This window comes from Dermacentor andersoni, chromosome 9, assembly GCF_023375885.2.
Source record: "Dermacentor andersoni chromosome 9, qqDerAnde1_hic_scaffold, whole genome shotgun sequence".
Classification (NCBI taxonomy): Eukaryota; Metazoa; Arthropoda; class Arachnida; order Ixodida; family Ixodidae; genus Dermacentor; species Dermacentor andersoni.
In genome coordinates, this window is record NC_092822.1 from 99,696,255 (window position 1) to 99,712,711 (window position 16,457).

The 16,457-nt window shown below is 46.1% G+C and overlaps 1 protein-coding gene across 1 annotated transcript in view; it reads left to right on the forward strand.

Moving 5' to 3' along the window:
• Nucleotides 1–16,457, forward strand: part of LOC126527886 (ATP-binding cassette sub-family C member 2-like) — a gene marked incomplete at its 5' end in the record, with an annotated part of 78,474 nt that overhangs the window by 22,891 nt on the left and 39,126 nt on the right. Inside the window, 2 exons of the mRNA XM_072284581.1 lie at nt 964–1,177; nt 7,814–8,118. Coding sequence (XP_072140682.1) covers nt 964–1,177; nt 7,814–8,118 — 519 coding nt within the window. The remainder of the gene's footprint in view (nt 1–963; nt 1,178–7,813; nt 8,119–16,457) is intronic.

Sequence of the window (16,457 nt, forward strand, 5' to 3'; positions counted from 1 at the left end):
GAGAAAATTAGGCATCGGGCAAAGAGCAATGGAACGAAAAATGTTAGGCGTAACGTTAGGAGACAAGACGAGAGCGCTGTGGATCAGGGCGAAAACGGGTATAGCTGATGTTCTAATTTAGATTAACAGAAAAAAAAATCACCAACGATTACGATACCCCTTAATGCGAAGTTTGAGCACAGCTGTATACGTGTTTTCATTTCGTGATACACTCGCTGGCGTCGACAATCTGTCTCGTGCGGCACATTGCAAACGGAGCGAAGTGTGGCGCGACTGCCTAACTAATCGAGAGGTCGCGAGAGGAAGCGTGCGGGTGAGGCTTAGGCGCGATTCACAGCAGCCGCCACAAACAACCTCCGCTCATGCAGCGCTTTGTTTCCATGCAGACGACGCGCGCTACTCTGGCGTCATCTTGTAGGCATCGTCGCCGCAAAGCCCCTCATGTGCGACACTACACTTTTGTTCTCACCTTTTCGCCATACCCTCCTCCTCTGCTCTCCTCCTCGCAATCACTTATTTCTCGCCGCTTCTTTTCATCCCTCGCTGCGCTCCGCGTTAGCTCTCATCTTTCGTTGTGCTTCTTCGCTCGATTACGAAGTAGGACGCCGGCGCTGACGCTCGCCGAAGGAATGGGTGCCTGAGAGATGAGTTCATAGAAATGGAGCTGGACAAACCCTGTAATGTGTAGGGCAGATGACCTGCGGCCCAGTACAGCTGCATAATGGGTGCCAAGGGAGGCGAAGCGTAGTCGAGGAAGGCAGAAAACTAGATGGGATGAAGAAATTATGAAATTTACATGCGCACGTTTCGGGGTGGATCACCCGTTTTGCTCGCGCAAGACATGAGTGATTGGAAATCGCTGGGAGAGACCTTCGTCCTGCATAGGGCATAAAAGACAGGATTGTGATGATGATGTAGATGTGGCATGAAACTATGTGTACAAACGACCCTGATTGCTTCCAGACAGCGTGGCAGGTGCTGGGCAGCCTACTTCGCTTGGCACAGTTGCCAGCGCCCGTCAGCGTCCTGATGTTCCTTGGTTCTGCGGGTGCCTTCGGTATGCAGCAGCTCTGGATCAAGCGATGGACTGACGCCTCCGCGGTTGACGACTCTGCGACTTCTTCGCCGTCTCAACCACCGTGGGTTCGCATCCTCGTCGCCTTGTGTCTCGCAGATGGTAAGTCACGCGTAGACGGTCTTTGTACCGCATTGTGCCGGTTACTGTGACCAGCTTTCTTGCCAGCTTCCGTTATATTGCCTTAGTTTATTCGAATTTCCACTTAAATCGAACGTATACTAGGAAACCTCGGGGGGAAAATCGTCGAAGGATAAGTTATTTAGTTTGAACTCTAAAGCATGCTGCTTCGATTTATTCGGCCTCCACCGACACCCACCGACGCCTCCTACTTGAGCGCGCAAAATACTAGAAATCAGAACAAATTCCGCAGACGACGCTACCGCTTGCCTAAGCGTGCAGCTATTTTATTTTATTTTCTACTTCATTTTGTATTTTATAACTTCTTTATACCTTTTTTGTGTTTCCGAAAGCAGAAGACAGGTTTTAAACACGTCAGCACTCGATCTTTGCCGCATGCTGATCGAGTAGGGCTTCAAGAGCAAGAAGTAAAAGGGTATTCTGCATAAGTAATGAAACGATTCTGAATACGTTTATTCTGGCGCCGTTCGGTAAACCAATTTTTCGTATAATTTCACAGAAGCTCTTACTCTTGCAAAGGTTGAATTACAGAGAACGATGGGCGGAAATTTATTGCTTAACTTCTATCGTGCGCGGGTTTCGAAGGGCAGTGTAAACCGTTTGCGGCTAAAGCGCTGCAGGCTCGTTCGCGACGATAGTCCCGACGGAAGCGACATTTGGGGGGCATCTTTATTTAATCTTACGTTTGTAGGCACCACTTTGCGGTTTTTGGCAAATAATTGATCGATGTACACAATCATCGACAGCGACGACGAGAAAAGAAGCGTAGAAGTCGGAAGAACAAACGATGGCTCCTATTGTTTACAGCGGGATAAATCTGCAGCGGATTTTGTCATGGTATAATAACCTCAATAACCTCAAATCAAGACCTACATAAACCACAATCAAAACAAATGCAATGTTACCTACATACCTGAAGCACTCTTTCAGGTCATCAAGGATTTCAAGAATATTAAAGCTAATAGCTAGATGTGGTTCTTTCGACTGTTTTCGTAGTAAGTCGGTGGTATGACGGTGGTCGCACTTCGGGTAGGGAAGGCGAGGAAACGCGCCGATGGAAAGGGTGCGTGCTCTTGAGTAACCGTCTGAGGAAGAAGGGTGGTAGGGGGAAGAGGGAGAGCGCACTGTCCCTCGTTAGCACGCTCGTCGCGAGAAGGTGAGGGAAAGGGCGCGTGCTCTCGGGTAAGCGAGTGGCCGGACGGCACCGCGGGAAACGAGCAGGGAATGCGGTCCCTCGCTCGTTCGTCTCACGCTCAGGTGGCCGCCCGGCGATGGCCAGCCCGTTGTGAAGGTTGCGGCGAGCTACAATCCATAGCAGATTCTCGTCCGCGAAGTAAACACCGCAGACAAGGGCGAGCGTTCGCTCTAACACTGATGGCGTTCGCGCCAACACACCAAGGAGAGCACAAAGTGGACGCATTCGCTCTCGATGGGTGCCACGGAGGAACTCCGGGGAGTCGCCGAGTGAAAGGATGCGTGCTTTCGGCAACTGATCTTGAATTCCAATGGTAGATCCAGATCAACTTCTTTTTTTTTTCTCTCTGTATGGAGCAATCCTATTGCAATAGCAGGATGAGAGCGGGAGTTGCGTGTTCCAATGGCAGATTGCGACTAGCCACTGATTCCCGATCGTTATGCGCAGCACAATTATTTGCTCCGCCGAAATCGGCAGATTTGAACGGAAGTCCGCGTGTCGTATTTCCTTCACCCGCCTCTGCTTCCTGTCACGGTCGCCTGTTTCCGGTCGCGGGCAGCTATGGAGGACATGTAAAACATGGACGCTACGTCGCGCCGTGCGTATTTGTTCCTGCTCCTGGATAGTGACAGCTCCGACTCGCACAGTATAAGTTCCAAGTACAGTGATGATTCTTCCGGCACAGAAGAAAAACAGACGCACGGAATGTCGGGATAATCCAGATGATGGTGACGAGGCCTACGCGATCCACCTGTAGTCTAGCACCCTCTGACTTGATTTCCCTGTACTAAGTGCCCCCGCGGCAGCGCACGCATTCCATTCGCAGATTTGATGACAGTGATCTGAGACGGAACGACGCGCTCCGTTTGTGATCCGGTCGAGCGATCACGATCTGCCATTGGAATTCAACATGAGTTGCGGGCACGAGCAGCAACGACGGGGGGAGGGGGAGTCTGTCGCCCGCTCGCTGCTATTCGTCCGTTCGTTCGAGCTATTCGTTTGCATTAACACTCATCGTCAATGGCTTCTGCCGAACGTTTGCTTACATAAAAGAGAGTGTAAGCAGCGAGGTTATTTTTTAATGATTACAATCACATAAACTGCACATCACTGCATTCTAGCGTTCACTGTCTCGTATGCTTACATTACTCAAGCCTACATTTGCGCTGATAGCAACAAGCGATATGCATTATTTAATATTCGCTCGTAGCGTTCTTCTTTGAAAATATTGTGCAATTCTGACTTTTAACCAATTGAAACACTGGCACTTTGATGAAAATGCTCCGTTCAGGCGAAGTGTTCACAAATCTTAGACTTCTTAACAACCAACATGTCGACGTGGCATGAATGTTGTTCTGCCATCACCCCTTAGATAGAACGTGTAGTGGCACTCTGACGTCACTGAGGTCTTGAATTGTTGTATGTGAGATAGAACGCACGTTCCTGTGTGTGTGTGTGTCTGTGATGTCACTGATTAGTAGCTCTGCATAGCTATATAAGACGGCCACGTAAGCGGCTTGGGGTTCTTTTTCGTTGTATTGCAAGTGGCAATGAACATGTGGGCTGGCAAGTAGGCTATGGCGTACTTGAAGACGCAAAAATAATGATTGACTTTGGTAGTTCAAAAAAAAGGCTTATTATGAAAGCTAAAACATCGTCCTCAATGTAACGGTTCTTGTCTCACCATGCTCCTCGCAGAACTACAATTCGAGCGTCGCCCATATTATTATGCAATAATGTTCCCAGTTAAACAACTTGTCGCATGCAATTAGCTGACTTGGGTGGCTTTGGAGGCCGCAGCATTGCTGGGTCTTATACGGCGGTCTAGCCGTGTGTGCGTGTCTGTGGACTTCCCCGCTCAAGTAAGCTGAACACCTTATGTACCAGGGACAGCCAATACGACCCTCCGATGAATAGAGGACGAGAGTAGAGGCTCCAGGCGCCCTTCACCATTTGTATCACGGGGGTCCTTTATGACATCACCCTGAACTGCGGTCGATACTACGTGGGGCACACTGGCCATTGCCTCACCTACCACTTCCAGGAGCATAGCAACAATGAAAAACGGAAGCATCCCAACAATCTCGCTTTTCACTGCCGATCATGTGGGCACACGCCGAAAGTCAAGGAAGTCCCCGTCATGAAAAGACACGCAGATCAGCCAACACGCAAGATCTTTGAGGTCTTTACGATTGTCAAATGCGTACATTGCATCAATATTGCATCCATCGATTACTTCACAAAGAAATCGCAGTATTTAGATAATTAATAACTTTCCCCTCCCCCCTTTCACACATCCCGCGTACTCAGAGTATTCTAATCACTCGCGTAATAATTTTTGTTTGCCTGTGCGTGCATTGTATTTCTGCGTTTCTGCATTAAAACATCTAGTTGCAGACAAATATAAAATACCTCCCCAAGGCACGGACAACATCGTAAAGGAAACGGATGGTCGGTACATAAGCTACACTGTAACGCTCTGCAATATTCTGTTGCTATAATGGTCATCGTGTCAATTCTTTGTTGATCTGTTAATTAAACACTTCCTTTGCTTTCGGATATACTCTCGTGAAAATTTCCGTCGTGTTTATTACAACTTGACAGGTGCCTTCATACCGACGTGCTCAATGCCCTTTCCCAAGGAGCGTGGGCCTGGTCCGGCGGTGAGCTTTTAGCCTGCCCCCTGGACGTGCACTGCGTGACGTTGTATGCGTAAACAGGAAACTCAATAAATTCGACAAAATATATAAACTCAATATCTATCAAAAGTGACTTGTCTGTATTATTCTTCTTTCTTCTTCTTTTGCTTTTGTTTTCTTTTTCTTCATTTATTTGCCCTGAAGGCCCATCAGACATTACATAGAAAGGAAGGGTGGGGTGTTGGAGAGGCATTTTAGTACAATAAACGGCAAAAATATAATAAATGCAACAAAGCTTACAGAGGGTGCTAGAAGTTTGGGAAGGACAACAGATTACAACACTAAACGAAGTACAAAACATTCATACCTCTACATATACAAGGGTTGAAAACATCACAGATAACCACTTACAACATAAAGTGCAGGTACACTTTCTCATTTACAATTGAAGAACACATAATACGAAACACTACCTTATCAAAACCTAGGCAGGCGCAAATACAGCAGTAGACTAAACTGACTTCGTTGTGCCCGGAGGATCCTTGATGACCTTCCTGTGTTGCCATGGAGGTGTTACGTGTGGACCCCGAATGACGAATTTCTTTCTCAAAACTGTCTAGAATAAGTCGCTTGTAACAAACAATGCATTCATGCAAGACTCAACGGCCATTGCGCAGATACAAAACACAATTTGCCTAAAGCAGTAGCCAACCACTTCGATGCTCGGGGTCGTATATTTGACAAAGCAAGGTCTATATACTACAACTAAACTTCCGTTGCCCTAGCGAGAGGAAATGTACAGAATCATACCTCATACACAAGTTTAAAGGCCCACACTCGACGGGGACCAATTTGACACGTGGCAACATAGAATCGCTAGAAGCTGTAACACGGACCAGACGCTCTCACATCACAAAGGCACAAAACAATATGCCACCAGCTAACATCGAGTCCTCAGACTCACCTATTCCTCCATTTCCAGTTCTTCCCTGACTGCCCCCTACCATTTAATTTGTTATTCTCTTCCACGTTTTTGTACATATGTCAACCATACGAGCCGTTTTCCCATTTACACCTGCCGCCTCCCGTTTTCTCTCCTGTCACCCTCCAATTGGTTATTCTTAAAAAACCAAAGAGCCCTAAGGACGATCTACCCCCCACCCCACAAAGACCTTAGTAGAGGGCAGTCGGTTGCCTGGGGACAACTGCAGACTAGTACACACCCCAATCTGAGTCTACTCAGCAAAATCTATCCGGCAACATATGACAATAAATGCCCGCTACGCGGGGAACACTCAACGCTTTACCACGTTACATGGGCGTGCCAAAAACCAAAGGTAGCGCCAGTGCACAAAACACCAACACCGGAGCAGTGGCACGCTGCGCTATCCTGCTCGAAGCAGCTGATCGACAGAGCTAGCAAGGTGGCAAAGTCAACAGGGGCCCTGGACCGACGTCTCAACCTTCGCCGGGATACCTCCTTTGTGAAAATAAAGTTTTTCGTTCTCTCATTCATTCAGTTATTCATTAATTCCGGTTTCTTTCTCTTTACCCCCTTTTTTTTACTCCATGATTTTACTTTTTTTTCATTTAAAAAGCCACACTCACACATTCCAAAGTCCTAGACGCCAGGATACCTTCTTTTGGAGCCTCGATCACACAGGGTCGCGCCACTTCTGTATACCGACGTGACGACGCCTGCGCCGTACCATTTTGGATGACGTCCCTTGAGTCACTGCCTTCCAACTACCCTATCGATTGCCCCGATGCTCCATGTCACCATCTTAACACCTTAGAAATTACCCGACGCTTTGCTGCTACGCTACTCAAGTCATTCTTTCAACTGATGTAATTTTCTTACCCGCGCACAGGCTTCCTAACCTCTCGCTCCTCCAACACCCCAACGTCCTATGTCCTTGTCTTTCTCTATATTATTTCTTTTCTTCTCTTTTTCTTTCTTGTTCCCCCCCCCCCCCTTTTTTTTTTTTGCTGACTCTCCCGCTCTTGTCCCTTCGCCTAAGAAGCCCCGCCTAGCGCCGTCAAACGACGCCGCTTATTTACTCGTACATTTAAGTCTGTCTCTTTACAGCCAGCCGCCACCGACATTGACCGCACGTGGCATGACGCTACTAACCCTTTAAATCTAACATGCCGAGAATGACGAGGCTGCGTTTGACGAAGATAGGTCCTCCTATCGAAACGTTGGCCCGCCTTTCTGAGGCACCTCATCATTGTTTATGACGTTTATACCACGTTCCTCAAAAATAGTAAGTTGTCTACTCGCTGCCATTGTCTGTGGAACATGAGACGCCGGCCATTCTTACAAATGTGGTAATGATAAATAATGGGAGCATAATTACAACAACATGCAAAATAATCATGTATTTCGTTGCCGCACGTACAACTTTTCATCTCCCTTTCACGAATTCACCTTAGTGAACGAGCATCTGGATCAGCTTACTAGTCGGATATCAGAAACTGTTAAAGCATAACGGTGCAGGATTGATTGACTCAGCAGCCTTCCAATGTGTCTCACTTGGGAAATAATTGACTAGCATTAGGAAGCATTGCGATTGCTAATAAGGAAAAGTCACTGCAGTACAAATGGCCGGTTGTTGGTAAAAAAGTTGAGTTGAAGGCGCGGTATGTATGTTTGTCTTCGTCCCTTTGTCGTGCACCGCAATTTCATTGCGATTATTTCGTTCATTGCACGGTCAGTGGCAAAACTTCTAATTGCGACGTATCTCTGTGCCTTCCTCACAGTGGGCTTTCGGATTCTAGGGAGCGTACTGGTCGCCTTCACCGTGAAGTGCCTTTCAGGGTCGCTTCACAACGACATGCTGAGTCACTTGGTGCACAGTCCCGTGTCCTTCTTCGATGCAACACCACGAGGCCGTGTACTGAACCGCTTCTCGGCCGACGTTGAAATCGTGGAGGCACGCTGCTTCCTCGCCGCCAAACAGACCATCCAGAACACACTCATCATTATCGCCAAGGTGGCAATCGTGGGAACACAGTCGCCTGTGGTCGCCGCCATTACGCTCATTGTCGGTCTATTTAGCGCTTACGTACTGGTGAGCACGTGTCTCGTTTTAGTCGGTGGCCTTCTACCAAAAAAAAGGCGGGTCAGGGAGGGGGCTTAATTATGAACCTGAATCGGAAAAATATGTCGCATAAATAATTTAATCAGTAACTGAGGGCAATAAAAACCACAGGCACAAGAACGGTGGACAAAGGCAAGCTCTTGTTCTTGTCCACCTTTCTTGTGTCTGTGGTTTTTATTGCGCTTAGTTACTGGTTAAATTATGGAAAGCCAACTAGCCCAACAATCCGCTCTTCTAGATCACAAAAATACTTTCTCACCAACTAAATAAACTCTTTTTATGTGAGAGGATTACAGGCGTACCTGGCGATCTTTGTATTTACCCGTCCGCCTAAAAAATATGCGGATGTCACGCACTGTGAGAATCGATGTAAGCGAAACTTTTTATGCTGTTTCCTTCGACTGACGATAATTAGCGGTAATGTTGGCGGCGAATGTGTAATTGTTTTCAGCGTTTAGTGCAAAACGAGAGCGTTGAGTTAATGCTAAACGTTACCTTGTGTGCACCGCTGCTGTTTGTCTGCTTGAGGCGTTGTGCGCCGCTGTTCATAATCTCTGAGAGTGTTGAGCATCACCATTTCCTCAAATGTCACATGGCATTGCGGCAGAACTGTTTTATTTATTTATTTATTTATTTATTTATTTATTTATTTATTTATTTATATTCAATACTGTGGCCCGCCTTCGAGAGCGTGGCAGTTGGGCAGTACAATAATTCTTCTGTACAGTGCCACAAAAACAAAGTGCAGGTTATACAAGAACTGATATAAGGAGTGCAAGTTATACGTACTATGCAAGTAACGCAATGTTAAGGTCAAACGGAATAGTAAAAAGAGAAAGACATGAAGCTTTACGAGAAATGGCCAAGGAGAATAACGATATCACTAGGGGCAAGTGATAAAACAGAATTAAAGTTCTCAATGGTTCTCAAGTTCCAGCGCTTGAGAACCATTATGGCAATCGAGTAAACTGTCATACATGATAAGGTTTATTAAAATTTCATAAAGAACAAAGAAATCTGTGCCGATGCCCCTGAATTCATAGGTACTCTTGCGCATACACAGTTTTTTTTTTTATTTGTGAGATAAATTCAAGTAATGATTCAATGTTGGTGATATTAGCGTGAAGTTCGTTCCGTTCTGCTATTGCGAGTGGGCAGAAAGAATACTTAAACGTGTGATTTTTACCTACGTATTCTGTCAATGAGTGCGCATGCTTGTTACGTGTAGGTCGAGCCTGGGAAACGAAATGTACTTGGAGGTATCTGTCCTATAGTTATTTTTAGTAGCTGTAACAAGAATTCTAAGGGAGCGTGTTTCGTTCTTGTGGATAGCGTTCGCAAACCGGACTGGCTCCAAGGATTTGTTGGCGAGTCTGTGCGTTTATTTTTGTCATGGATGAACCTCATAGCCTTGCTTTGTATTGATTCTAGTTTGCTTATGCTAGTCATTGTATGCGGAAACCAGTCTGTATTAGCGTATCCGAGAATAGGCCTCACAAATGATGTGTAGGCTAGGAGCTTCATTGACTTGGTTGCGAGCGCCAGGCTTTTTTTAAAAAATATAGTTAGCGCAGCGCCTTTGAGATTATATTACTGATATGTGTGCCCTCTCTGAGCTCCGAGGTTAATGTATCGCCTAGATATTTATGTTATTTAACCTTGTTAAATGGAGTGCCACTGAGTGCGTATATAAAGATTGATGGTACCGTTTTCCTGGTTGCGGTCCTGATCGCGGACTTTCGTATGTGGATTTTCATCTGCCATTTAGAGCACAAATTAGCTGTGTCAGCTAGAAAATTATTCAATATAATATGATCATTATAATGAATAATTTCTCACTAAATGACGCAGACGTCCGCGAATATTGCAATTTATGTTAGCAGTGATATCGTCAACATAAAGTAGGAAAAGTAATCGTCCAAAAACCAACTCTTGAGGGACTCCGGATGTTACTGCGACTGTGTCAGAAAGCGTTTTTTCGTGAACTACAAATTGCGAGCGGTTACTTAAGAAGCCTTTTATCCAAGCAGAAAGTTCTCCTATACCAAAAACAGTTTCACCTTTAGCTATTAATTTTCTGTGACATACACAATCAAAAGTCTTAGATAAATACAGCATAATCAAATCAGTTCGACCGCGGTAATAAAGGTCGCGGACTAGTTCTGTTAGTGGAGTTGCTGTCAATATACCACAAAGAAAACCATGTTGGTTGAGAGAGAAAAAGAATAATGCGCTCTAGGAATACTGTCATGTGTTTTAGATTATGTGCTCGAGAAGTTTACATGATGTGCTAGTTTGTGAAATAGGTCTCAAATTGGAATGTAAAGTTGTATCAGCGCCGTTGTGGAACAATTACCTTTGCAATTTTTCAATCATGAGGTAGTTGTGAAGTCGTAGTTGATTTCCGGAAAACCAGCCCATGATGTTTACTACACCACTCCATATATCTTATGAGGAAATTATTAGGAATGTCGTCGGGGCCACTACCTTTCTTGGATAAAGTTTAAGCAGTAGATTGAAAATACCAGCGTCCGTAATGTCTAGCTTATCGATTTTTATGTAATGTTGCGTTATTAAGTTTAACAGCATTATAGGCTGTACGTAATTGAAATAATTATCATATTTGTATGGGTACATTCTATACAAAAGTACGTCGTCTGCACCACGTTTCGGCTGCGTTGCGAAGAAGCCCCTGTTCCGCGCGACACTTTTTTCGGGCCTGGGTGTCCTCGGCGCTGAGTGCTCACTTTGTACCCATTTTGCTCGAGCGTGGTTCCTTCTGCATACGTAGCCAGCACGCTGTCGAGACTCCAGCTCCAAGCGCTCTCTTCAGTCTATGGACGATCGCAGTGTTTGCATTATCTGAGCCCAGCACGCGACCTCCGCCAACCAGCACCCGCATTTTTGTTGCATAGCAATGCAGGCACAGCACGTGCCACACGCACAAACTGTGAAGTGCTGCCATGGTGACGCCGGCCTGGATGCGCGGAGGCGAGCGCCATCTGGTAGTGCTGCAAGAAATCCAGCAGCGTGCGCGAGCACGTATGGATGGATACTAAGCGTCCCCTGTAGAACGGGGTGGTGGTTTGCGCCACCAATCTCTTATTGGTTAATTGCCTAATCTGCTACCTATATTTAAAAAAAAAAACCGCGATGAATTCCCATCATGAAACTTTCTGAAAACCTATTGGGAACTTTGTTTTTGTACGCCTGTGGTTGTCTATCGTTTTTCTATTTTTCTTCCACCAGTCTTCAAATTGCCTATTACTAATCTTTATTGCGGAAATCTTTCCTTTCATCCTGCTCTCGCTGAACCCAAGGGCTTCAAGGAGGCCAGAGGTGCCTAAATCGACCGCTGGCCAGATATGTTCACATTCTAATAAAACATGCTCCATCGTTTTGCCTAGCTTTACCGCAGCAAGACATGCTTCTTTTTCGTTCTTATATCTTGCTTTATAAATGCGTGTACTAAGGCATTCTCATCTCGCTTCGAAAAGTAAAGAGCTTCCCTTCGGGTTATCATAAATTCTTTCTTACTTGATTTAGTTTTTTCCCCTCTTAATTATTTACTCATAGCAGGTTTCATTTCTATTGCTGCAACCCATGAGAATGTCTCAGCCTCTCTGCCTCTTGACGTTATCTGTTGCCATATTGGTTACCATACAGGTGGCATACTTGCTGCTAAGCTTCTAGTTCTTTTGCTCCACGGTGAATCAGTGTTTTTCTTGTACAGATACCTGAACACCATTCCAGCCCATTTAGGTTCTTCCATATTCCTCAGACGTTCTTCACAATCAACTTTACTCTGAAATTCACTCACTTCAAAACTTGTCCAGGCCGTATCACCTTACACAACTTCATTTGTAGTCGTCGCGTGAGCGTCCAATGCAAGGCGTCCCAATGACTTTTGGTTGCCATCGAGTACCGATTGTACCCCTGACTTCAAGCAAACGACCGCATTTCCAAATGAAAGTGGTCGAACCATTTCACCTAGCACATACGCCGGATCTCCTCATACCTATTGTATCCCCATAGCGCTATGTGTTTTATAAGGGTCGCATTTCTCTTGCCCTTTCCTGTTTCCTGTTTTTGTTCTTTCTCTTGTTTCCATATATGTACTCCCTTCGTTTATCCATATACCAAGGTATTCCTATTCTTTTACCAGAATGTATTTCCTGGCCCGGTATTGACATTGTCTATTCATTGTTTTTTATTGAATACCCATGGCCCTTGCGCCATTAAACATGATATATTGATTCATTCATTATTGAATACCATAGCACCTGATTTTTCAAGGCTAAATTTCATAGCTTAATTCTCGCCTTCCTGTCTACAAACATTAGCCAGACATTGCATATCATTTCGGTCGTTAGCCAGCAACACGATATCGTTTCTTGGGCAGCGCACACCCAAACGAAACACAACAATGAAGACAGGACAAACACTGGGTCCTGTCTTCTCGTGTTTCATGTATGTGCGCACTGCCCAAGAATGGGAGGGTCCCAAATCGCCCGCTTTTCAATCCTTCTGCAACACGATCTCGTCCGATTAAAGTAATGCTTGAAGCTGCTGCTCTCCTACTGTACCCGCCTGTTCGTATGAGAGATTAAACCCGATATTACTTCCTTCTAGCGCGCTTTCCATATACTCACCATGTACATCATAAACAACAGTGGGGATAAAAGGCGCCCCTGTCGCAGTAACTTGTTGATATCAACTTGCTCCTCGTCCCTTTTCATTCAGCGCCAACTGTATTGTCTAGGTAAATCTCTCTCAAAAGTTGTATACATTCGTTGCCTGTGCTTTCCCTTTCCAGAATATCCCACAATATGTTGCGGCTTACGTTGTCATAAGCTCCAGTAATGTATAAAAAATCAATGCCCAAGCACACCGTACAGACGGTTAACCAGTGAATCTGAAACGTGCAGCCCCGGTGTTTATCACTGGGTTACACCCCACAGTTCATCAAACAACGGGTTCGTAGGCTGCCGGATCCTAGGTACGCAGTTGCTTCTTGTGCTCGGTTGCGCGAGCCTGTTCTTGTGCCCAGGCTGCAGCATAGGCACGGCGTAGACGAGCTCGTTCCCGGTTATGCTCGCGGCGTTGCTGATTGAAAGCTGCCTGCTCCTCAGGAGAACGCCACGGTGCGTGGCCTACCCATTTCATAGCCAGAGAGAAACTGCTGCGCGTGCACTCGGCGGCAACGGAGGGCAATGACGTCACTAGTGGCGCAGCCAATTGCGCGCCTCTCTTTCTCTTTTTTTTTATCCCATGGGCATGGGATATCGCGGGCGGACTTTTCGGCGCACAGGTGACAGACGGACGGACGGACGAATGCGCTAGCCATATACAGCTTCGCTCTAAATTAGCAACATATAGCGGTATCCTTTCTTCTCCGGATATTTCAATGCACTGAGTAAGGACAATAAATTATCATCCATACGCCTACCAATTCTGAAGCCATTCTGAACTTCCCCAAATATGCCATTGTTGTTTGTCCAAGAGTGCAGTTTTAATTTAATCGCTTGCATTGCTAACCTGTATGATAGCGATGTAATTATCAACGGATACCTTACCTTTAAAAATGAAATTTATTCTGCATTGTCTCCAAGTGCCTGGTATTAGTCCATCGCAAAGTATATTCTTCTGATCTCAACGGAAGTCTCCTTGCTTTTTGATTCTGGTTTATTAATTCGCCTAAAGGGAACCTCGTCCAGCCTTGTGCCTGTGCATTTAGGAATTTCCTCTTCGGCTTTCTTCCAGTTGAAATTTGTCAGCACCAGCTCATTTTCCATCTGATTCTCTTTCATGCTTCTTTTTTCCTCAAATACTACCTCGTAACTGCCTTGCAAAGATTCGGCTATTACTTTTCGGATGTAATTTAATGCCGCGTCCCCTTCCATTTGGTTTCCACCTTCGTCTAGGATATGTTGTTTTCATTGTTCCAGCCTTCCTGCCTATTAAGTTTATGTCGTTTCGAATATTTCAGGTGCGGCCTTTATTTTTCTTACGTATTCCTGACAACCAGCGTTCACTTTCACCTTTTATCTTTGCTTGAATCAATATTTGAACCCGTAAGTTTTTCTCCCGGTATATTTACCATCTTCTGGCTGCTTCATCCTGCGGCAACTGCACTTATTTTTGCCTGCCTGTGTTCTCGTGATGCTTACTGTTATTCGGCGATCGTTTCTCGTATATCCCTGTTCGACCACCAGCTTTTGTTTTGTTTTTTCCTTTCCAACGAGCATGTTGCTCCTCTTGCCGTATTTGCGTCGTAATTACGCTTAGAAGCTCATTATATTCCCACTCTTTGCTTGCCCATCTGCCAAGTTCTTCCTCGACTTTTGTGACTACCGTATTTACTCGATTCTAAGCACCCCCTTTTTTTCGCGATCGCGATGCCCAAAGTGAGGAGGGGTGCTTAGATTCGAAAAATCTAGAATGACCCCCCCCTCCCTCCCTCTTTTCGCTGCGACATCACGACGAGATGGGTGCGAGAAAGAACATTTCATTTTGCAGACATTCAAAAGAAATATCGGTGCAGACAGTAAACCCGCCGCTTGTGTAGGATGCTCAATCACTATCACTGCCATTCGAGTTCGTCGCACCGCTTGAACCGCTGCTCTCGGTATCCCACAGCAGGTCGTCTTCCGTTCCGTCGAAGTTGTTTGTGATCGAGTAATTCTTAAATGATTTGACCACGACGTCCACTTGGACCCTCTTCCACGCGTCCTAAATCCACTTTGCGCTGGTTGATTGGGACGCTTTCTGAAGCTTTCCCGTCGGCGTCTTCTTGCGGTCAGGATTTCGCACCAACTCTTCGTACTCCTGTCGGAGATTGGCTTTGAAGGGCTTGTTGACTGAAACGTCGAGCGGTTGCAGCACTGGCGTCATGCCTCCCGGAATCACAACCACGTCGCTATTGATGTTTCGAAGCTTTGTCTTTACCTCCGGGGTCAGGTTGCCGCGAAACGCGCCCAACAGAAGCATCAACCGCGTGCCTGCAGGTCTACCGAGCAATGATTCCAGAGTGAGCAAGCGCGTTTGGCGGCCTTGGCTACGCACTCATCCTAACAAATAGGGGGGGGGGGGGGGGTGCTTAGATTCGCATGCAAACTTTTTTCCTAACTTTTTCGCGAAAATAGAGGGGGGGGGGGGGTGCTTAGAATCGGGGGGTGCTTAGAATCGCGAAAATACGGTATATTTGTTATTTGTTCAGTGTTACAATTGTAACTGGCCATTCTTCGGCCCTGGCTCTCTTTCCCAACTATATAGCCATTTTCAAAATGACACATTTATAATCACGCCCTATGCTGCTATGCCCTTCCTCGTCAATGACCGTTTCTCTCAACTTATCATAAATTTATTCTGTGATCAGACAGTAATCAATGATCGATTGCCGGTTCTCTATTTGTTCTCTAGTTACCTGCTCCTCAATGTCTACCCACTTCTCCTTTTGTCTGTCGGCCTGCATGTTTATGTAACCTACTGCAGGTCGAGCACTCTTTCTTGTTTTCCTCCATTTTCTCTTATTGACGGCGATGCTATCCTAACGTTCCCCCTGGGGACCTTCTTCATTACAACCTACCCTGGCCTTCTTAGCACCCGTGGGCCCCCCAAAAAAAGCAGCTGCGCGACCAGCAAGTCGCCAGCCCACTTCTCGTCCAACCCTGTGATTGAAGTGGATCCCGTCTGGTTGAAAACCACCATGCCTTCTCACTTCCCTGTTTACTTCTACAACCTCGGAACCTTCCTTTATCTCTGCTCAATCGTCATACAGCCTCATTTGCAGCCACAACGCGAGCGCCATGTCGTGGTGTTGCAAGAAACCCAGCGGCACGCGTGGAAAGACCATGACAGCAGCAGTAGCAGCGCCTGGAAACTTGGGAGAAGAGGCAAAGAAAGCTTCGCTTTAAAATGCAGGCCCATCCCGAACGCAATGTAATCGAACACAGTAATCGTCACGTGCGAGAAACTGGCACATGGCTCACGCGCCAGACGTTTCATAGGGCGACTTTGGTACGAGAGAAGCATGCGTCCCATCGCGTCCCAGTGGTGAGAGCATTGGGCGGCCGTGCTGAATAAGAGAGAGGATCGGTTCCACCATCTGTCACACGTTTTTATGAGTCTAGGCGAATTTCACCCATTTTGAAGGTACCTAACAGAAACTTCAATCTGTGTTCAGTGTACGCAAGCGCGTCGCGGTTTGCAAGAAATCGCAACAAAGATACGAGGCATAGAGACGTAACTTTGATAAACCAGACTCAGCAACGTGGAACATGACTCACGCACGCGCATTTGTC